The 24865-nt window shown below is 41.3% G+C and overlaps 1 protein-coding gene across 1 annotated transcript in view; it reads right to left on the bottom strand.

Moving 5' to 3' along the window:
• WDR20 (WD repeat domain 20) overlaps nucleotides 1-23679 on the bottom strand; it is a 51503-nt gene extending 27824 nt beyond the window's left edge. Inside the window, exon 1 of the mRNA XM_063118068.1 lies at nucleotides 23374-23679. Within this exon, the coding sequence (XP_062974138.1) occupies nucleotides 23374-23637 (264 nt within the window). The 5' untranslated portion in view covers nucleotides 23638-23679. The remainder of the gene's footprint in view (nucleotides 1-23373) is intronic.
• Nucleotides 23680-24865: the final 1186 nt, after the last annotated feature.

Below are 24865 nucleotides of genomic sequence, written 5' to 3'. Positions count from 1 at the left end.
AGCTGCCCACTTCCCTGTTGCCATGGCCCCCATGGGGAAGGGCGCATCAGCACCAAGCAACATCATCCCTGCCAGGGGATCAGATGGCTCGGGGGTGGATGGCTCTGGTGCCCTGATATGTGAGGAGACCTTTCCAAAGCTTCTGCAGTGGGGGGCAGCGCGTGTTTCTCCATATGTGGCTGGAGCAGAAGCAAGAGGCTTTAGAATGGCCTCCTCGCTTGTCAAGGCACCAGGTGCATCCGCTGGTGAAAGACATGTTGGCACCGAGCGATGTCCCTGTTGCCTGATCCTGCGCGGCCGCTGCAGCGAGAACCGGCAACCGCATCACCTTCAATGACAAGGGAGTTGATGCATCCGCCATCATTCCAGCAACGTCCGCTCCGCTGCGTGTCTCCATGTGTTACTTCTCCCCTTCCCCCCACTCCCTACAGAATGGCAGCACCCCAATAAGGTAAGCATGAACCAGCGCCGCCATTCAGTGGGGAGGACAGAGAGATGGGGAGGGGGAGAAAGACTATTCCATGGAGCACTACTTCCATGTCACCCAAGTGCGGCACACAAATAGTCATCCGTGGAGTGAAGTATTCACACTCTGTGGACTAAAATGTCATCTGAAAGCACCCACTATCTCTAGAATTTTTTAACCAATTTACTTTTGAATGACAAGCACAGATCAGGATATTATAGCAAAAACATGTTTTGACTATCAGGAACATGACAGGAGTGGAGTGAGCCAATGGCAAGTCTCATCTTTACTTCTTCATTTTCAATAAACATAGTTTCCCATGTCATCTGAATTAGGCCAACTATGGTTACTACCAACTAGTATGCTTCCAAGACAGAATTAGAAGCCATGATCAGTTGTAACCATTGTCTCCACATTTCAGATGTTACAATAAACTATGGTTAATGTAAGCCAGGAGATGGAAGGGAAAGGAAAAATCCAAGTGTCCTAGTCCACATGCAACAATAAGCCAGTGTTCTGGAGGAACCATAGCTTATCATTTATGAGCAGCGTGTTCATAAGTACTGTTCAATCACTCCCACTCCAAGCATGAATAGCTAAACAAATCATCAACCTTGCATCTGCAGTTTGTTTAGCATTACACACAAACCAGTGTGGTATAGTGGCTAAAGTGTCAGACTGGGAGTCGGGAGATCTGGGTTCTAGTCCCCACTCGGCTATGGAAACCCACTGGGTGACTTTGGGCCAGTCACAGACTCTCAGCCCAATCTACCTCACAGGGTTGTTGTTGTTGTGAGGGTAAAATGGAGAGGAGGATTATGTACGCCACCTTGGGTTCCTTGGAGGAAAGAAGGAGGGATATAAATGTAATACATTAATAATAAATAAATAAATAAACCAGGAACTCTGGATTACCTTTCTTCCGACAAGCCACAATCATAAGGAAACAACAAACAATGGCCAAGAACTTTGGCCTGTCAGGTCAGGGACAATACAGAGTTCCTGATTTGCATGTATTGTTAACTGCAGATAAAAGATCTGTATGTGGTTCATTTAGCCACTCCTGCTTGCAGCAGGTGCAACCAGGCAGTTTGCACAAGGATATTATTCGTAAACAATAAGCAAAGGTTTCCCTGGAGCCCTGGTTTAATGTTACATGCAAATCAGGCCAGTTAATAAACCTCTAGCAGAACTACAGACCAGTCAGTCTGACAACCATCCCTGGGAAAATTCTGGAGCAGATTATAAAGAAGTCAACCTGTAAACACCTTGAAATCAATGCAGTGATTACTAGAAGCCAACATGGATTTGTCAGGAACAAATCCTGTCAGACTAATTTGATCTCATTTTTTAATAGGGTAACCTCCCTTGTGGACTGTGGGAATGCTGTGGATGTCATATATCTTGACTTCAGCAAAGCTTTTGACAAAGTACAACATGACATTCTGATTAACAAACTAGCTAAAAGTGGGCTAGATGGAACAACTATTAGGTGGATTCACAGTTGGCTGCAGAATCGGACTCAAAGAGTACTTATCAATGGAACCTTCTCAAACTGGAGAGAGGCAACGAGTGGGGTACCGCAGGGCTCAGTCCGGGGCCCAGTGCTCTTCAACATTTTTATTAATGATTTGGATGAGGAGGTGCAGGGAACGCTTATCAAATTTGCAGATGACACAAAACTGGGTGGGATAGCTAATACCCTGGAAGACAGAAACAAACTTCAAAGTGATCTTGATAGGCTAGAGTGCTGGGCTGAAAACAGAACGAAATTTAATAGGGATAAATGCCAAGTTCTACATTTAGGAAATAGAAACCAAATGCACAGTTATAAGATGGGGGATACTTGGCTCAGCAATACTACAAACGAGAAGGATCTTGGAATTGTTGTAGATCACAAGTTGAATATAAGCCAACAGTGTGATAGGGCTGCAAGAAAGGCAAATGCTATTTTGGGCTGCATTAATAGAAGTATAGCTTCCAAATCACGTGAGGTACTGGTTCCTCTCTATTCGGCCCTGGTTAGGCCTCATCTAGAGTATTGTGTCCAGTTCTGGGCTCCACAATTCAAGAAGGACGCAGACAAGCTGGAGCGTGTTCAGAGGAGGGCAACCAGGATGATCAGAGGTCTGGAAACAAAGCCCTATGAAGAGAGACTGAAAGAACTGGGCATGTTTAGCCTGGAGAAGAGAAGGTTGAGGGGAGACATGATAGCATTCTTCAAATACTTGAAAGGTTGTCACACAGAGGAGGGCCAGGATCTCTTCTCGATCCTCCCAGAGTGCAGGACACGGAATAATGGACTCAAGTTGAAGGAAGCCAGATTCCAGCTGGACATCAGGAAAAACTTCCTGACTGTTAGAGCAGTACGACAATGGAATCAGTTACCTAGGGAGGTTGTGGGCTCTCCCACACTAGAGGCATTCAAGAGGCAGCTGGACAATTATCTGTCAGAGATGCTTTAGGGTGGCTTTCTACATTGAGCAGGGGGTTGGACTTGATGGGCTTGTAGGCCCCTTCCAACTCTGCTATTCTATGATTCTATGGCTGGAGCAATGGAAAAAGGCAAACAAAAGAACGGAGGTGATGGCAGTTCTACGAGCACAAGGATGGAGCTGGTGGAGCTTCTCTGCCCCAGTGACAAAACATCAAGGTAAACAGTTATGTAGACGAGTTCAACAACAGGGGGAGGAGGCCAGGGCTGTAAACCTTTCTTTTATTAATCATACACATCACAACTTTCCAAGTGAATACGCCAACAAACGAGTTATAAAAGTAGATAACAAGCAGACATGTAATCCAGTGTATTTTACAGAGTTAAGCATGAACAACTATCTGCCCATGGGAAAAAGTCACTGCAAAACGCCTTAACATTCCTGATATGGAAGGTATTCCATATCAAATGGGGCAGGGGGAGATAGTCCAAACCACACGAACAAGATTACTATTCCTCTTGCTCATACACAAGTTCTTAAGTTTCCCTCCCTTAGCAGGTGTTTTTTCCTGCTGGCAGTGGTGATGGGGAGAACAAGAGGACTGGAGGGATGAGATATTGCTCCAAAAGTATCTCTGTAATTCAATTTCAGTAGCCCTCCTAAAATGATTTCTGCTCAGGGCTTCTCCCTTCCCTAGGGTCAAATTGAAACAATTAAAATATGCGCCCCAGCAGCACAACAAACGTGAAAGCAATTAGCCTTGTTTCATAACCATGAAACTTGTTAATCTGGTTTAGTAACATTTGGAAGTTTGGCTTCACTATCAGAAGCCAACAGAAAAGCACTCAATGTTTTCTCAAAATGGCATCTTCACCATATACAGTCTAACCACTCAGATTGCAGGCAGGTGTCTCCCTTCGCAACAGGGAGAAAGGCACAGAACATTATTGCAGGTGGGGGAAAGAGAATGAATGCTGGGATTTTGGAGGAACTGGCAGCCACTGCTAGATGACAAGGTGTTGGTCTAAAGTGTTTCCTGGTGGAGCTTCCTCTCCCACCTCATAAAATTGTCAAGGCTTCTAGCAATGATGTTGCGTGGAAAATTTTCCAGTGCTATTTTTTTTTCTAAAAATGGAATTTTTTTTATATAAAATGTACAACAATGAATGGAAGCAATATCACTGGGCAGTCTAATAAGATTTTTTTTTCAGGTAATTATGGTCTTTTCCTCATGTTTCATCCACACATGGAAAGAAGCAGGATTGTGGGTGCTGGTGCCACCCCAGCTCACCATGCATCCACTAGCCCTACCAAGAACCTCTGCACGTTCCGCAGAAAAGAATAAGCGGTAAGTACACAGGATCTTATGACTGGTAATCCTGATGCAACCAGGGTTCCAAATCACATTATATACATACCACTGCCTTCTGCTGAACATGCAGAAGTCAGGTGCAGAGCCAGTAAACAGAAGCCTGCTCCCCCTCCAGGCATTGACTGAACATGTGTGGACAAAACATAAGAGAATTAAGAGAAGGGTGGGCTGGTTCTCGTTGTAGAGGTGCTCCAACAAGTACTTTCCTGGGCAAGGTGCTTGAGCAGGTGGTTGCAGGACAACTCCAGGCACTCTTGAATGAAACGGATTATCTAGATCCATTTCAATCGGGTTTCAGGCCTGGTTTTGGAACGGAAACTGCCTTGGTCGCCCTGTGGGATGACCTCTGTCGGGAGAGAGACAGGGGGAGTACGAGCCTGTTGGTTCTCCTGGACCTCTCAGCGGCCTTCGATACCATCGACCATGGTATCCTTCTGGATAGGTTGTCTGAGTTGGGAGTGGGAGGTACTGCGTTGCAGTGGTTCCGCTCCTACTTGGATGGCCGATTCCAGAAGGTGGTGCTGGGGGATTATTGCTCTGTGCTGTGGCTCCTAAGCCATGGGGTTCCACAGGGCTCTATCTTATCCCCTATGCTGTTTAACATATACATGAAGCCGCTGGGGGAGGTTATCCGGAGATGTGGACTGAAGTGTCGTCAATACGCGGATGATACCCAGCTCTACCTTTCCTTTTCATCAAACCCAGGTGAGGCAGTGACTGTTCTGAACCAGTGCCTGGGCACGGTAATGGACTGGATGAGGGCTAACAAACTGAGACTCAATCCAGACAAGACGGAGGTACTGTTAGCGGGTGGTTCATCTGTCCAGCGAAGTATGTTTGCCCTGTCCTGGACTGGGTTGCACTCTCCCTAAAGGATCGGGTCCGTAGTTTGGGGGTTCTCTTGGATCCAGAACTGTCCCTTGAGGCACAGGTGAACTCGGTGGCAAAGAGCAGCTTTTATCAGCTTAGGCTGATATACCAACTACACCCTTATCTGGACAGAGATAGCCTAGCTACAGTTATCCATGCTCTGATAACCTCTCGTTTGGATTACTGCAATGCGTGAGGCTGCCTTTGAAAACGGTCCGGAAGCTTCGGCTGGTACAAAACAGGGCAGCCCGTTTACTAACAGGGACTGGCCGGCGAGATCACATTAAGCCAGTCCTTTTACAACTTCATTGGCTGCCAGTCCAGGTCCGGGCCCGATTCAAAGTGCTGGTATTAACATTTAAAACCCTAAACGGTTTGGGGCCAGGTTATTTGAAGGAACGCCTCCTCCCATATGTACCTGCCCAGACCTTAAGATCATCTACAGGGGCCCTTCTCCGTGAGCCCCTGCCAAAGGAAGTGAGGCAGGTGGCTACTAGAAGGAGGGCTTTCTCCGCTGTGGCACCCCGGTTGTGGAATGAGATCCCCAGAGAGGTCCGCCTGGCGCCTACACTGTACTGCTTTCGTCGCCAGCTGAAGACCTTTTTATTCTCTCAGTATTTTAACATTTAATTTTAACTTAAATTTAATTTTTACTGTTTTAATTCTGTATTTTAATCTTATATCAATTTTGTTGAGTGGTTTTATCCTGGTTGTGCTTTTTATACTGTATTTTGTAATTGTGCTTTTAACATGTTGGTTGTTTTATTATGGTTTTAACTTTTGTGAACCGCCCAGAGAGCTTCGGCTATTGGGTGGTATAAAAATGTAATAAATAAATAAATACTTGAGCCCATGGCAAGCTTCAGGGATGGCCAGCCTTCCTCCCAACTCAGAAATTGCAGGGGTGGGCAGAAATCCTTCTAGCAGGTGCACAGGGATCCCCAGCACCTCCCCACCGTTGGAAGGAAAGCTGGGAGTTACTTTGCAGTTGTGTGGCCCTTTACTCTCTTCCTCGGATGGACTCTGTAGGTGACTTAAGTCTGACTACAGCCAAGCAATGGGGTTGTGGTGACCAGAGTAATGAGTACTGTTAAAACAATGTTTTATCCCAACCGATTCAAGCACTGAGAAGTTCTTTGCATACAAACACCTGTATGTGAAGTTCTTTATGCATACCCCTCAATAGGAGGTTGGCAACAAAAATACTAATACTTTACCATATTCGCATACCTGCCACCAAACTCCTCAAGTAAGTCATTGTTCCCTGCTTTGATGAAGTGAACTCTTTAGACTCTAAATCATACTAACACTTCAGAAACTATGGTCAGGAAATATGATAGCTTATTATATCTGATAGCTTATGAGAAACCACAAAGACAAGAATAATCTAAATTCATTCTAGTGGAGAAAACTTAGGGGGTTAAGTCATTGTGCAGAGTTAACATTTAATAAAATATATCTGGCAATGGAAACATTAAAATAGCACATCAATAGACTATTTAGATGAAGCAATGACAATTTAAGGATTTCTGCCCATCAAAGCAACAAACTAATAGCTCCTGGAAATAAAACATAAGGTAATATAAGATATTATAAAATATGTGACTTCTATTGGAAAGTATAGGCAATAATAATGTAAACAAAGATATTTGACAGAAATGCAGGACAGGGGCTTCTCAGTTGCTGCTCCCAATGTTCTGGAACATCCTGCAAAGACAGATCAGGCTAGCTCTATTTCTATTGTCCTTCCAAAGAGATTTTTATTCTGACAGCTTTTCATTTTTAAGCTGATTGGTTTGCTGAAGTTGGTTGTAAATAATGGGTGCTGCTTATTTCTTTTTTACTGAGAAGTTTTTAAGTGGTTTGTTTATGTTTTAATTATAATTCTGTATTTTGTTGTTGTTAGCTGCCTTGAGCACTGTTTTTGTTGGAAAGGCAGGCTTTGAATTTAATAAAGAAATATAAACTCGAGTTGACAGAGGGAGGTCCTGGACAATATATTTAAAAAATCGTTTACAGATTATTTTTTCAGACATTCGTCTCAGGTCCCAATGCAACGCAAACAGAAAGAATGAGTTATAATAGTAAGTTACAAGAATTCCAGAAACAGAAAACTAAGTTTCCCATGTATGAGCAACACACTGGCTAGAAATTTAGCATGTCTCTGTCATGGTTAAAAAATGGGAACATTTAACTATCAGCTTTGATTTGTGCAGCCAACACAGCTTCTCAACTCTAAAGCCCATCATTTACTGCCACACACACAGATGCCTCCAGCAATTCCAGAAAGACTTCTATTTATGCTTGAAAATTTAATTATGTCTCCTGTGCTGTGCTGATCTGCCTTCTAATCCTGCTTTCTCAGCTACTTTAACAAAAGTACTATAGCTACTTTAACTATAAAAAGGGTGTAGCAGGAATCCTATTTCCTAGCCCCCTTCTCCATGTAGTTACATCAATTCCTCTGCTTTCTTTTATGTATTCTTTGCACTTTAAAATGAAAGACTGAATGTCTGATCACTACTCCCTTGGACAGATCTTCCCTGAGCAACAGGTACCCATCTCTCCTTACATTGCTCCGTCAAGTTTTGGTGCCTTGCTTGTTTGGGCAGGGAGAGAACAGCAGCTAGCTGCTCTTATCCTGAAAATTCTACCTACAGATGTACAGGTGGAGATGGGGGTCATCTGAATTATTTTCTTCCCATTCAGAATGAAGTCAGGGAGGCAGACTTTAACAATGCAATTTAGAATATCAAAATATGTTGTTTCTCTTAATTTTCTAAGAGCTGTTCCCACCTCCAAGCCAAAGGTATAAGCAGGATAGAAGGTTAGGCAGCTTGCTTGAAACAACTAAATGAGAAGCCACATGCCTTGAAATCTGGCAAGTAATCATTTCTTCCATGCAAGTACTTTGCAAGACCCACAGGCTTAAGTTACCCTGCTGAATAGATATAACATTTGTAGGCTGGCAAAATGGTTTATTGCTAGAGAGAAATTCTATAAAGTTGTTCATCTCTCTTAAGTCATGAGGATTTAAGCAGAAAGGAGGAAAACCTCTCTCAAGAGATTGCCAAAAACATAGATCCAATTCAAATTTCACACTAAACCAAGAAAACGTGCAATGCAGTCCTGATCTCCAGCAACACCAGCTGAAGCACTTTAAGATTTGACCTAAATCCCTTGGTGCTAATATATCTTGGATATACACCACGTCATCATCATAATTCACAAGAGCAAATCTCCAGGGACACACCAGACTGCACAAGTGGCAGCACAGGAGTGGGCTTAGTCTGATTTCCATGCTTCCTCGGACTCCATTCCCTATGCTGGGAAAAATAGGTTGTGCAAATAAACACACCACAGTTAACTCAATGGGTAATTAAAATATATTGCCACCCCCACCTCCTCCTGTTTACATTGCTATGACAGAGCATAGACACCAACTAACTATACACCTTATCAAAGCACACCAACGCCAATACATGTACCCATGCCAAGGATCCCTTTTCAAAGAGGTCAGCGTATGACTATACCACTCTGGGCTCATATCAACTCAGATGAATTTTGATGATGAGAACTACAGTGGAAAGGCACATTGAACAAAAAGGGAGCACGCTGCACAGTCTAGCCTCAGAACAAGCTCATTGTTGGTCTTCTCACAACTCTTACTCTGCTCAGAACTCCAAACATAGGTTCTACTATGTTAGCCCAAGTATACAAGGCCAACACAAACCACACAGGTAAGCCAAGTGAGTGGAATATCACATCTCCAAGTATGACTGCTGCACCTGATCCCCACACATACACTGCAATATTGTTAACTGTAGAGGCTTAGCTACATGTCTAACACATTCCTATACTGTTGCCCAGACTGAGTTGAATGTGCAATCTACCCTCATATGCCGGTTATCCCTCTGTTCATGAGGGCCACACACAATGTTCCAATCATGGCTACCGCTGGCCAAAGATGCACATGCCCCTTTGCCTTGTAGGATCAAAACTTGGGCACAGCTATTTTGGACTTAGATCTTTGTGTATCTCCCTTTTTTACATATACTCCATTTTCCCCACAATCACATCTAGGTCTGCTGTTTTAGAACAGATCTTTTAAGAAAAACACTGTTCATTTAAATTGTTTGTAGCTGTTTACATTGTTTTACTCCTTCTGTGTTAAAAATGTAGACTATTTCATTATGTTGTATTTGTTGTAAACCACCCAGAGAGCTTTTTCTATGGGGCAGTACAGAAATGTAATAGAAAAGAAGAACATAAGAAGAGCCATGCTGGATCAGACCAAGGGTCCATCTAGTCTAGGATTCTGTTCACACTAAATGCCAATGGGAAACCCACAAGCAGGACACAAGCGCATCAGCATTCTCCCACCCATGTTCCCCACCAACTGGTAAGACTAATTAGAGGCAATGGTTGGATGAATAACAAACAACGCTGGTATCCACCCTCCAACCACAATAAAAAATTGAATCACAATAGTATTTCAATATTTTATATATTACTCTGTCCCATCTATTGGCTACTTTGTCCCAATAATCCACTTTTTTAACAATAGTTCAATAGTGACAATATTGTATATAGAAGTATAACAATAACTACAATTTCACAATATACATTGGCTACAATTCAAACACATAAACTTATATCCATATATACATAAATCAAATGTATATTGGCTTCAGTTTTTACAGTATGTCCAAATCACATTACAATCTCATCTATTTTTCTCATATATAGATAGATATAGACACATCTCAATATTATGCTTTTAGCGTGGAGGTTTCATAGCACCAACAGAAGTCTGGTACATAAATCTGTTTCGCAAGACAGTGCTTCTTCAAGAACACGCTTGTAACAGTGGGTCAAGGCTTTTCATAACAGTCTCCCATATTACATAGTTTCCCCTGTGTGTTTTTGGACAAGGATCACTGAATCTCACTCTCAAGCCTCCCAGGTACAGCTGGAAACTATTAAGTCTTATCAGTTTTCCTATAGTGTCGTTAACAAGGCTCATTTGTTATTTATGTATATTTGATTTATTATTATTATTATTATTAATTATTTATATAATTATATTTATATAAATTAATTATTTATCAATGTACATGGTGCTGTACAGAGTAAAACAGTAAATAGCAAGACCCTGCTGCATAGGCTTACATTCTAATAAAATCATAATAAAACAATAAGGAGGGGAAGAGAATGCAAACAGGCACAGGGTAGGGTAAACAGGCACTGGGTAGGGTAAAACTAACAGTACAAAGTCAGAACAAAATCAAGTTTTAAAAGCTTTAGGACAAAGAAAAGTTTTTAGCTGAGCTTTAAAAGCTGTGGTTGAACTTGTAGTTCTCAAATGTTCTGGAAGAGCGTTCCAGGCATAAGGGGCAGCAGAGGAAAATGGACGAAGCATATAAATCAAATATACATAAATAAGTATATAAAGTATATAAAGATTTGATTTATGTATATATGGATATAAGTTTATGTGTTTGAATTGTGGCCAATGTATATTGTGAAATTGTAGTTATTGTTATACTTCTATATACAATATTGTGACTATTGAACTATTGTTAAAAAGGTGGATTATTGGGACAAAGTAGCCAATAGATGGGACAGAGTAATATATAAAGTATTGAAATACTACTGCGATTCAATTTTTGATTGTTGTTGGAGGGTGGATACCCTAGTGATATTTGCTGCCCCACCAACTGGTATACATACTGCCTCTGACACTGGTGGAAGCATACAGCCATTAGGACTAGTAGCCATCTCCCATCCCATGACTTTTTCCAATCCCCTTTTAAAGCCATCCAAACTGCTGTCCATCACTACATCTTGTGATAGTGAATTCCATAGTTGAACTATGTGCTGTGTGAAGAAATACTTCCTTTTAACTGTCCTGAACCTTCCACCAATTGCTTCATGGGATGACACCACTGGTATTATGGGAGATTGAGAAGAATGTCTCCCTATCCACATTCTCCACCCCATGCATAATTTTGTATACTTCTTTCGTGTCTCCCCTTATTACTGTTCTAAGCTAAACAGTCCCAGATGTTGCAACCATTGTACATGAATCCCACTGCAATACACTACAGAGAAGGAGTAATGATTGTCTCAATCACTAATCTCCCACCCCCAAACAAGTAGAAGTAGAAACATAAAAAGAGCAGTGCTGGGTCAGACCAAAGGCCTATCCAGTCCAGCATTCTGTTCCTACAGTGACCAACCAAATACCCATGGGAAGCCTACAAGCAGAATATGGTGCAATAGGACTTTCCTGCTCATGTTCCCTAGCAGAGAGATTACTGCCTCCAATAATGGAGATACTATATAGACATCATGACTAGTAGCCATCAATTTACCTTATCCATGAATTTGTCTAATCCTCTTTTAAAGTTGTCCAAGTTGGTGGACATCACTACATCTTGTGGAAGCCAAATCCAAAGTTTAACTATGCACTGTGTAAAGTAGTACTTACTTTCAACTTCTCTGGATCTCCCACTATTCAGCCTCACTGGATGCACCCAAGGTCTAGTGAAAAGACTATGATCTGGTTCACATAAAACACGACTCCATGGTTTATTTAACCCATAATTAACCCATGGCTTCTTGCCCTATCCAGGGTTTGTTTGGCAGATGACTGAACAAACAATAGTTTATTTCCTTAATCCCTGTTCCTTCCTCCTTTGCATGCTCCTTTCCTGTATCCCAAATGTCTTTGCAGGGCTGTAGTATTGGCAGGTAGAATGTCTGGTGTTGGGTGGTTGTTGTTTTACTACTCTTGCCAGCCACCTCTGTTGCCTGAACAACCATGAACAACCAGAGTTCTGGGTTCACACATTACAACCCATGGTTTAACAATCCAGAGTTCACAATCTAACAACAAACTGTTCCATTTCTGGGTTGTCTATGGTTAAGAAATCATGATTTGTTAGCACATCTGCGTTCACACGTTAGAACAACACAGAATTCAACAACTCATGGGTTAAATAAACAGTGGGTTAGTGTAACATAAGAAAAATATAAAAGAAGCTGCCGTGCATTTTTTTGGTGGGGAGTTATTCATGAAGAATGAAGCAGTGTTCAGTGCATGCTCAGCCTCAACCTTCTCAAGAAATACTGACCAGATTTATAAAATCAGGACAAAGACCAAACAGTGAAGGGATGCAAGGCAGTATAGAAAACAAATAGATAAAAATTAAAATGGAGAACATCAGTATATTAAGCCACAGTCTTTTACCTCTCTGTGGCACTAAAAATCGAGCTAAAGAAATCTTAGAAATGTAAGCAGTGATTTTAAAAGATTATAGGACAGAAGGAAGATCTTAAGAGTAAGGACAGTTTACATCATTTGTTTGTAAAGAAGGCAGAAAAGCATGCAGTTTCTAGGAATGTATTAAATTACAGGCAGTTTGTAAGCATTGGGAATCAGTATGTAGTAAGCTATTTCTTTTTTAATCATGCCAAATCAATCTTTAGTTTTCTTCTGAGGGAATATTAGCTACAGTAAATGAGAAATATGAGATATATAGTATATCCCAAATTTACATGCTGAAAAATTTAAGGTGTCATGGTATGGGTAGAGTAAGAGAGGCTGGAAGAGAAGAGAGCTTCAACAAGCATCTGCAATGAGTGAAGAGAAATAAGGAGTAAGCATGAGGCATGGTATATATTTACATCAAACTAAAGAATCTTAATAGAGACCAAGGCTGTGCTGAAGTGGAGTTCATAGAATCATAGAATAGCAGAATTGGAAGGGGCCTACAAGGCCATCGAGTCCAACCCCCTGCTCAATGCAGGAATCCACCCTAAAGCATCCCTGACAGATGGTTGTCCAGCTGCCTCTTGCTCAGGTGTTTCAGTGGTAGCATTGCTAAAACTGTTTCCAGGGAGGCCTGCCAGGTTGCACCTCTTCATAGGTTCCAATGCCAGGTTAAAACATTTTTATTCCCACACGTTTTAGTTCTCCTACAATGTTTGGCTACCACCATTCCAAAGGCACTGTACTGTATACTGTAACATTCATTTAATTTTTGACTGCTTTTAAATTTCATGGCCTTGAAATCTGATAGGAATACAAAACTCTACACAACTTGAATAAACAAAATGGTACAAAGCTAGGAGTGGCCAGGGCAAAGAAACACAAGATCAGACTGTAGGTGGCATCAAGGAACTTGTAGTTTTAATCCTTCTCCTATCCTCAAATCATAAAATGCAACATGGGGGAGAGCAGTGGTAGTGACCTGATCTGGAATTGGTTGTAAACAGAGCTAAGCATGTCTCAGGAGTACAGAAATATTTCTTCACTTCATCCTCCCTCCCCTACCTGCTCATATGCACACCCACATAAGGGCAGGCCTCACCTCCATCAGGGACTTTGCCTCCTGGGAGAAGTTCTTAAAAGCAGCTGCTGGAACCACCAGCTGTAGTTAACAAAGCTGCTGTGCCAATCTCCAGGGCCTGTTCCAATGAGACTGAGGATAAGTACGCACCCTTCTACCCACAATAATCTCTTACGATTTCTCTGAGCCATTTCCCCAATAGCAGCTCGCTCACACACTGCAATACCTGCATGTAAACGAAGGGGTTCATTCTTGTGAGCAAACCTACAGCAATATTCAAAGCCAAGCATAACTATTCAAAGGCTAGTTTGCTTTTATACTTAATGTCATTTAAATCTAGAAAGACGTGATGGAGTGTTGTTTCATGAGTGAACTCTGTTAAGAAAAGATATAGGGAAATGGAGGATAGAGGGGACCATTTTTCTATGACAGTAAACAGGTAATGTTTTAGCAAAGTCTGAAATGTCACCAGCAAGGTTACAACATCATAGCCAAGCCACATAAGCTTCTTGCATGCTTCTTTCTCCCTTTCCTAGTTTATTCAAGCCATAATTTACTACAAGGCCCAACCTGGACAAAATATGATTACTCCTAACCAGGAATTGCCCTTCAACCAAAATGTGGAAACATGGTTTGGAAGCCATTCCTAGCTACCTGCCTACCCAATTCAAATGTCATGATACACATGAAAGCATTTTTTTTAATCCTACTTTGAGTGAACCAGGAAAAGTAGGTTGGGGGATGCTCTCTCATGGGGCACTCTGTCCCCAAACCACAGCTTGGGCCATGATTGTCCAAATTGAGCCATCATTTTAGTGATTGTGCTCAATGTGATAGTAAAAATTAGGCTTAGAGTTGGTAACTAAATAGACAACTGCATAGCAAATAGAGCAAGGGATCATCTCCACGCAGAATGACTGCACCACAAATTTATGATGGTTGCGCTATCACAATCTATTCTTGCTTAGTGGTTATGGTACCAAGCAGTGATAATTATTCTGAAAGGCAGCTAAGAAATGTTTTAAGTCACTCTGTTGATCCTCATTGAGCTCTGTGGTTTTGATACCATTGACCAGTTTTCTTTTGGATTATTTCCGTGAGCTGGAAGTACTTTTTTACAGTAGTTCCATTCCTATGTACAGATTGGTTCCAGAAAGTAGTATTGGGCGACTGCGCCTCAGCACCTTAGCAATTGTACTTGTCCCAGGTGCTATTTAATATCTAGATGAACTGGTGGAGAGCAGTCATTAAGATATCTGGAGTGAGGTGTTATCAGTATACTAACAACCCCCAGCTCTATTTCTCTGTGACCTCTGAATCAGGAGAAGTGTGACATTGAATGCAGTGATGGGTTGATGAGGATCAGCCAACTGAGATGGGGTTGCACTCTCTCAGAAATAACAGACACTATGGGGGTGTGCCTGGGGGTACACCTGGATTCATCATCGTCATTAGAAACCCAAGGAACTATTTTGGTAAGAAGCACCAAGTATCAGCTTCAGTTGGTATGCCAACTATGCCCTTTCCTGAACAGGGATAACCTGGCCACTGTAGTCCATGCATTGATAACCCCATTTTTAGATTATTATAATGCACTTTATGTGCAATTCTTCTGCTTGGTATGGAAGCTGTAGCTGTTGCAGAATGCTGCGGCCAGGGTGCTAAGTGGGGCACCTGGCCATACACAAATTACATCATTGTTGAAGCCCTTACATGGCTACCTATTAACCATTGAACCAAGTTCAAGGACTTGCTGGTTGCATATAAAAGCCCTAATGGATCACCTTTCACAATACAGACCTGAGTAATCATGAAATTAATCAGAAGAGGCCTTGTTGGTTGTACCATGACTTACAAATTGCAATCCAGCAGCAATCAGCAGCCCTTCTCCATAGTGGCACCCACCTTAAGGGATACCCTCCCCATTGGTATTCAGGAGGTGCCAACTATGGTATGTTTTAGCCAACTGTTGAAGACCCATGTCTTTTTCCAGGTCTTCCCTGACTGATTGTGCTCCCTTGTTTGTTTTTGTGTTTTGAGGGTTTTGGTTTTAAACGTTTAAACTTGACGGTATTTGTATCTATTAAGAACTTGTATTTTTATGTCTGATTCTGTAAACTGTTTCAGGATTTTTGTTTCTAAAACAATTATATAAAGGCGTGTTTGCGGAGGGAGGGGGGAATCATTCTTACCTAGCAAAACAAAATCCTCTGCCTGAAAGCTGCAATTTCTAGGTTCAAGGACAAGGCTGCTGTGAGAAATTTGTACTGTTACAATAGCCTCACTTAAAACAGTTTGTTAAAAATCAAAGGTTTCAAGTGCATGTCCATTACTACCAGTGTTAAAAGGATCCCAAGCTGCAGTTGGGACCTGCACTTTGCTCATTCCCATTTTTCGGTGTCTGTGAAGCCTAGAATGTTTACACAAGTGGTGCATCTAATTTGTATTACATTGTTTGTTTATACAAGCCTCAGCTATAGACAGCACCATGGCCTGCTATTTTGCACATTTGTAAATGCCATTTTCCCAATATTTGGAATGGACAAGGGGAGATTAGCAGCCAAGATCAAGGAAATCATTTCTCTAATTGTACCCAGGTTAAAAAAGTAACAACCTTTTCCCAAAGAGAAGGAATTTGCCTATGTATCTTTAGTTTGCACAGTAATTCATTTCCAGGATTTAAAGTTAAAAAGGCATATTGGCTTGTTTCGGATAGACAACAGATTCTCTCTTCCAGCCAAGAGAGAAACATTTGGAAACAGTGACCATAGTGCTATCAAATTTAATTTACTTTTAAGTGGAAAATTGCCAAAGAAGTCCAACACACCCACATTTGACTTCAAAAGAGAAAACTTCTCAAAAATTGAGGTGGGATGGGGAGAGAAATTAAAAGGAAAAGTCAGGAGGGTCATATCTCTCCAGACTTGGTGGTTACTCAAACCACAAAATTGGAAGCTGAGGTAGAATTTATACCTCAGATCAAGAAAGGTGCCACAATTTCATCATTGGTTAACGAGCTGTGTCAACTAAGCTATTAGAGAAAAGAACACTTCCTTCAGAAAATAGAAGTCTTGCCCAAATGAGAACAAAAATTAGAATAAGCTTGCATAAATGAAATGCAAGCAGACACAAAAAGGATTGAGGTGCATATTGTATTACATAGGAGCTCTAGATGTGCAGAATCTCTAGGCTTAACTGGCATTGCCCTGACACCTTGCTTCAATAATCCATTTTGTTTCAGAAGGCATAGCCTGAGAACTAACATGAATATCCTTGAGGTTCTGCAACCACCACAAAGGCAAAGGAGCCACCGAATATGCCTGCATCCTCAATTAAATTTAAAAAGGTTGTAAATGCCTGCCTGATTGCTACACTATCACTCCCCCCAACTAATCCACAAGGCTACCACTGAATGGCCAATCAAAAGCCCTAGTGGAAAAAATAGTCCAGTCTTGAAGTGTACCCATCTTTCAGCCAGCTCAGCCATACCAAGCACTACCTGAGCACCCTTGATGGCACCTTTTCATTTTGAAGCTTGCGCTATGCTATTGGATGCAGCGAGCTAGATGAAAAAATAGTCAAGAGACAAAGAACCTCCCTGTGCCTTCTGTTCAATGGCAAGAAACCAAACTAGCGTTTCCTTTGTTTTAATCGTTCCTGGGTCCAGACTCTGAGCCATTGATCTCTTTGTTGCCTTTGTTTTGAACCCTCTAACTGCCTTGGAACTTAAGACAGTCAGTGTTCATTCTTTCAATTCCAACATCCTTCACGTTGGCATACCTCAGCTCTGAGAATAGAACTAGGTTGACTGACTGACTTTTAGTATCATTATTTGCAACTCTGTCCTAGCATGAATCCCCTTTTGACTCTGGGCCCTATCCCTTGCTTCCAGGATCTGAATCCCCCACTCACCTGCTCCAGTTGCCTCAGATAGATCCATTTGACTGGCGTACCCAGAAAACTCTGCTCCCTGGTAAAAAGTCTCACTAACCCTTTAGAATTTTCTGAGAGTGTCAACAATCATGTGGGTAGTGGCAGGGTGGATTTGATTTAAATCACTACTCAGAAAGACTCAATTTAATCATGTGACGCCCCCCCCCCCAAAAAAGTGCACTCTTCCTCGCTATATTTTACACATCTCAGAGTTACCAAAGACTTTTGCAGCAAATGGTTAGTGAGCATGTTTAAACTGTGATTATGTAGCCACTGTGGTTAGGAATGGTTCACACAACACACTAAGCCATAACGTTTAGCCCAAAATGCTAAACCACCATGGCTTAGCATGTCATGTGAACAGGGTTAATATATTTTACAGATTTAAGATATGAATTAAGGAAGCAGTCCTGTGCTTATTTACTTATAAGTTAGCCCCAATTAATAGTTGGAACTTTCTTCTTAGTTAACATGCACAGAATCATGCTGCAAAACCTTTATACCTACAGCAGATGCCTGCAGATGTGTTGAACTACAACTTCCGAAATTCTTAATCACTGGCAATTCCGGATGAAGATTATGTGAGTTGTAATCCAAAACACCCCAACATCTTGCTTTTCAAGTCAATCAAGACCAGATACTACACACTTTAGCCAGTGTCTATCATGAACACAAGATCATTAGTCAGTTTTCCTAGAGACCCATTGCTTACATGAACCGTAAATAATCCAAACATAACTAATCCAATGGAAGAAAAAAGCCATAAAGTACAACATTCTAGAAGCCAGAGAGCCTGTACATTTCTGTTAGCCACTTTAACTGCAGCCTGGAATCCTATGGGCCTCATCAAGTGGGAGACCATCAGTCTCTGAACCCAAGAGCAAGTGCCTTATTAGGAGGCAACTCATTATTTCATGTTAAGCCTGTTATCCTCTACACAAAAAGCCAAGACAATTAAACAATTACTATTAAGTCTCAGTGCAAGTCAGAAAGCTCAAATGATTAAGTCATAATTGTTAACCCTACCACACTATTGATAATGTACTTTAAAAAAGAGTATCAAACTAGCTGGGGATTTGGCATGAACACCACTCTGGGAAAGTTTATAGTTTAAATGCCCTTTTTTAAAAAAAACTTTTGTTTTCTAGAAGGCATCCAGTAATTCAAAGGTGGGCAGAAAATAGACTGTGGTCCATTGGTGAACAACTGGCCAATTCAGGATGCTGCTGGCGTGCGCGTGTGCAAGAGAGAGAGAGAAACTGTATTCCCAGGGATGGAAAAACAAGTACCTGGATTTCCTACCTCCTCTCTATTTATGACACACATAATCATCTTGAAGTCCAGAGTACTCACAAATAAGGTGCAAGGTTGGTTTCATAAAAATGCACTTCCACCTGGGCTGATGGACACTTCTAGGTTCCAAGGCAGAAAAGAGGCAAGCATAATAGAAGCATTGCACTTCTACAAATACCTGTCTTCATGTATCATTAAAGATGCTGTGGCAGAAGAGATTAAAGTTTCAAATATTTTGCAAGAACAAGATTCACACCCATTTCCCTGCTTATCAGATGTAAGTTCAACAGTCACTATTTATCAACAGATTATCTCAACAGGGACAGATTCCTCAGTAAGAAGAGACATCTTACAGCACGTCTGTAATGCCTGAATTCCCTGTAACATTCTGTTTGGCTGCTTATTACATGCATTTAAAGGCATTCTACATTTTAGCAAGGCCATGTGTTCTCTGCAATACACCTGAGGTCAATGCCAATACATTTCCATGAAAAAGCACCTACTTTGTTCAGACTAATCAAAGTTAAAACTAATGTATGCATAAGATAATACCTGTATTATTTGAGTTGGAATAATTAGAATGTGCATAGATTACAAAATCCACCACACATGATACTAATTAAGTGGAAGGAAAATTTATCCTTGCTTTGTTAAGATCACTTGGTAAATATAGAGATTCAAAGTATAGCTAATCCACCTAAAGTGATCTTTACAGTGCAATCCTATAGAGGTCTATTCAAAGTAAACCCCACTGAATCAATTGGACTTATTCCCAGGTAGGAGAGTATAGGTCTTAGTATATGCCCTAGAATGCCAATACTTCCTACAGTCAATGGATTTGCCACAAATAATTACAAAGGATATCTGTCAAAAGTAGATTATGCAGGTACCAGAAACCGAATACAAATTTACACACATTTAGTGGCACTCAGAAGACCACTGTAGCCTAGCAATGGCTCTAACCTACAGTAGCATGTGATCTTCAGTTGTTCTCAGCAATTAGTGCTAGCAGTTAGTACCCCACAAAAAACACTGTGAACTCTCAACTCCTGAGTATTTAACAAGCTTGAATTTATCACCATGTTGCCTACTTTGAGTGCAATGCATTATTAATACTTGACTAGCCTAAAATAATCTACAGAAATTATGGAAAAGGCTGGGATCCAAAACAGCTCACAAATACCATGTACTCAAAAAACATTTGGACTGCGTCTCTCAATCAGCAGTTTATCACCACACCACCCAGCATACCTTATATTGATTTTAAAGTGAAGTTTCAGTATCAGCATCATCAATACACATAGCGCTTTAAAGAACAAAAGTAGTCATCCCTGCCCTGAGGAGCTTATAATTTAAAATATTTAAAATATGAATATTTTTTGCATGCTCAAGGACTTGCAAAGACCCAGTGAAATTTTTGCCTTTTCCCTTTCTACAGCAAACCACCACGGTTTGTGATATGTGGTAATTTGCTGTACAAAGGAAAAAGAGAAAAATTTCACCAAGTCTTGTAAGCCCCTGAGCCCACTTAAAGCAGCTCTCTGTATTGTATTTATAATGTAAATATTTTAAGTCATAATCTCCCTGGGCCTAGACTTCTTTTATTGCTCTATAAAGTGCTGCGCATATTGATGGCACTACATTAATATTAGTAATAATAAAGACTATAAAATAAAATTATAAGTAGTTCTTAATATCCCAGTCACAAAGGCTGGAACACTGGTGGTGAAGTGAAAAATCTTAGGCTTACAAACTGCAAACAAATATGGTACGCATAATCAATATGATTTTGGGTATGGGGGCCAAGTTAAACAAGTTCACACATAGCTGAAGCTCCCCAAATACAAGACAGTAACCTATCACATAAGTCTATATATCAATACAAAGAAGTCCCACTATCTTCCATGGTCATTGCTCCCTAGTAAGGGATTAGAATTGCAGCATCAGAACAAAGAATTTGCATGCATTTACCTGAAACTGACTAACTGCTAAGTGAAAACCAGCCTTACAGTTATAAACATGAAGATAAATAAAATTACAAAGGACTAATGCTACAGTTTTATTAAGAATAAAAACCAGAATTTGCTTAGTAGATCTTTGCCTGAATAGTATACATTCTAACTGAAATTAATGTTCAGAAGTTACATTAATGTTTCAAGTTTTCTTTTTTCTTGCACCGATTTCTTCAGGAAAATCACACCTTAGGTTTCTTTGAAAAGTTGTCTAACGTTCTGTAAGTTATCACCTTAACAAGCAAAAATAATCTCACACAATAAAAACTTTTCTTAGAGACAATAAAACAATAAAACAAAATTCATTAAAGTTCTAGACATAAATCACCTGATGCATCAAGTATTACAGCCTTCTAAATAAATTCACAAAAACATTCAATGGTCCATGCATACCAATATAGGTATCCATAGCACACTGGCAGCCAAGTTTCTGCTCGTGAACTTGAGTACCACCACCTTAAATACTAGTTTTGATTCAAGCACTTGTAAGGTTCCCTGGTGGTCTAGCAGTTAAAATTCCATGGTAATTCAGTGGGTAGAGGTAAATGTGCACAGGATTGCAGCCTTAGTGCATTAAAGTATTATTTGACTCCTACAGTATCTTTTAATATAGTATGCAACCATATCTGAAAGGTAAGTTTCTCAGAAGTTATTCTTGGTCATGTAGTATAAAACACTCCTCTTCAGTGAAAAGGAGATACTGAGCTACTACAAGAAACAAATAAAATATAATGGCTGTACTGTTGACTTTTTAGTTGTAAGATGACACTCAAAGATCTGCGTCCTACTTCCACACTGTTTTTCCTCCTACTGTTTTCTACAGTTGTGATAGCTAGCGCTACAGGCAGACAAGGCCCTACTGAACATTTGTTCCTATGAGATGCACATGGTTGTAAATATTCCATACAAAACACTTCTGAATATAGTACAGACCAGACAGTTGAGCAAAGATGAACGTATGTTTTAATAAATTACTTGAATAATCAGGGCACAGCAAGCCGCCCAGAGGAGCCATAAAAGCTATAAATTTTAAACAATTATGATTTGGTAATACTTTTCACCAAGCTATGAAACACAAGTCCACTAAATTTAATTGTTCAATATTAGTTAGCATGCCCCTTATATACAAACACAAAACTTCAACAGTGAATTCTCTCTTTGAAGTGAATGGTTCACATAAAAGTAGAATTGATACATTGTACACAGGATGTGGGCTTTACTTCATTTAAGTGAATGCTTAACTGGGTCTGCAGGGCTACTCATTACCCACTGATTCTCAGAGCTATCCACATTTTGCTGGCAATTTAACTTATCATGTTACTACTGAGTAAGAAACATGCATTTCAGTTTAATTTTGCAGAACCCAGATTTGTTATGACTACATTTTTAAAAACACAACAACACTAAGATACACAACACAAAATGAAAGTGCAAAAGTATTCCTAATCTAAATTAGCAAGTAAGGTAAACTGATTATATGTTTAAAGTCTGGAGAAGGGCTGGGAGTCCCGTTTCTATTAGACATAAATATCTACCCACTTACATGAAATGCACAAGCACCTTCACTACTTTGAGAACATTTCTCAACAAAAAAAAGCCTTTCCTTTCTCTCCCACCCCCATGGCACTATTGTAACTTCTCATTTTTAATGGTAAGATACCCAGTCTTTCTAACAGAAGCCAGGACTTAAAAGATGCATACATTTTAATGAGCATTGCCATCGTGTAAACATTTCCTTGTTTAATACCCTGCCATTACAATGCAGTAGAAACAGATCAATATATCAGGGCTTCACCTGCCCTTTAAAGTGAGGACTAGAAGAGTTTCTATAGTACAGGCAATCAACTTCCTTTTTTAAGGGGAAACACCTCTTAGGGAAGAATGCTATGTGTCTTTAAATAGAAAAAGGTCCTACTACTCCCAGTTCACATAATGCTGGAAGTTGTAGGACTTTTGTCCTGTCTAATCATGCACAGGATTGCACCTTTCAGGATTAAACATTCCTGGAACACCAAACTAAAAACCAAGGGAAAGGAGTGTTAAATAAACAACCCAGCAGAAGAATAGGAGCTCCATCCAGTCCTCTCATCTTTCCACTCTCAGCAGCATGAGAAAAACAAACAACTTTTCTGATACCTAACGTTCAGGCCTCACACACTTCCAGAGGGACCATTTGTGCTCCCTGTGAGCGTCGAATACCTTAAAACTTTCCGAGGCAAGGGTCTACCCACCCCTACTTAAAAACAATTTTTTTAAAAAGTGAATTCAATAGTAGTCAGAATCCCGAGTAGCCTGCGCCATTGATTTGAATAAAAACAACTCCACCCTCCTCAAAAGCCAACCGAAGGAATCATATGAGTTACCTCCCACCTTACCCCATCCAAAAGAAGAAGCCACAAGAAAGAGGACCCTTGAGCGTATAATAACAGGTTGAGAAGAAGCCTTGTTGACAACTACGGCGTTCCTGAAGGCTGTTACACATCAGCCAGGCAGCTTCTTCCCAAGGTTGAGCCCAGCCACAGGGCCGGTGCCTCCTCAGCCGCCCCCTCAGCGTCGAGCTATCCTCACGCTAGCCCCTTCCTCAACCCGGCCAGCAGCCCTGCCAAACGACGCTCGCCTCTCCTCGGCGCGTTACCTTGCGGACCCCCTTGTAAATGTAGAAGTAGAGCTCCCGGCCCACATTGAAGCAGAGCCGGTCGCCGTTGCCACTCTGGTCGTTGACGTTGACGAAGGAGACGCGGACGGGGTTGGAGCCCTGCGAATTGAAGGGCACCCGGTTGGGCCGGCTGTACTCCGAGTGGCTCAGCAGCTTGTACAGCCCCTCGCGGGTGGTAAACTGGGTCTTAATCTCGTTCATCTCCTTCCCTCCTCCCTCCGCCGCCATCTTGGAAAGGAGCATTCATCCTGCCCCAGTGCCCGGATGTAAGGCCGGCGCGCAGGCGCACCCGAGCAGGAGGGGTAGACTTCTTCTGCCCGAAAGGGAAAGAAGGGAAGCCCACAAAACGTTCACGCCGTAGAGTGGGAGGAGTCAAGCCCTTCCCCTGTTTACCGCGGCGCCGCGCATGCGTCAGCTCTGCCTGGCACGATGGTATTGGGGCGGGGCAAAGCTTCAGGTAGGAAGAGAAAATAGGGAGGAACCTTCTGAGTGAAGGGGGTGAGGAAAAGCATGGAGCATGCGCAGAAGGAGGAAACATTTTCCTGATGGTTGTTAGTGGGTATGAGAAGCTGGCTGATTTCGGACGACACCCTAATCAACTGGTGAGGGGGGGCCGGTAATAGGAACAGAATGGGAAACAACCGTTGATTAGCGTGTTGTCTGAACTCAGCCTGTGTGTGTGTGTGTGAGAGAGAGAGAGGCTGGGTTGGGATGACATGCTAATCAATGCGCGGAGGTGGAGTGGGGGTGGGGGGTAGTGATAGGAACAAAATGGAAAACAACTGTTGTTTAGTGTGTTGTCTGAACCCGGCCAAAGAGAGAGAGATTCATTGATTCAGAAGGACAGGAAATAGACTGGACATGTGTGAGGAATGCACTCTGCACATGCTCTTTGTTACTTAATGAAGATGTTCTACCTTGTTTTATTTATCGCATTTTTATCCAATCTCCAAAGAGCTTGGGGCAGTGTATATGGTTCTTCCTCCACTTTTAATTTTTCATCATCACAAGGACATTTCATTCAGCCTACATATTTGCTACTAGGCCAGGTTTAAGTCATTATCTATCTTGATAATGATAGATTATCAAGAGCCCCCTCCATCCTGCTACCAACTGTCTCTGCAGAGGCCACCAGTGAGAGCCCCCTCCCTCCTGTCACCTGTAGCTGCTGAACTTTCCAACTAAGATTGTAGTGCCTGAATTTACTTTCCTTTTCCCCCTCCTCCTCCTCCCTCCCAATCCCCTTTCCTTTTGTGTCATGTCTTTTAGATTGTAAGCCTGTGGGCAGGGACTGTCAAGAAATACTTTTGTAAGCCGCCATGAGAGCCTTTTTTGGCTGAATGGCGGCATAAAAATCCTTAAATAAATAAATAAATAAATAAATCTTTCTATAAGAGGAAGTGTTTGTATGAACTTGAAAACCATACTTCCGATTGTTATGAGATTTATAAGATTTGTTCTACCTCTATCT

The sequence above is a fragment of the Elgaria multicarinata genome, chromosome 2 (genome assembly GCF_023053635.1).
Source record: "Elgaria multicarinata webbii isolate HBS135686 ecotype San Diego chromosome 2, rElgMul1.1.pri, whole genome shotgun sequence".
NCBI classification, from domain to species: Eukaryota; Metazoa; Chordata; class Lepidosauria; order Squamata; family Anguidae; genus Elgaria; species Elgaria multicarinata.
Note: the sequence above shows the minus strand (reverse complement) of the source record. Positions and strands in the feature narration are given on the sequence as shown.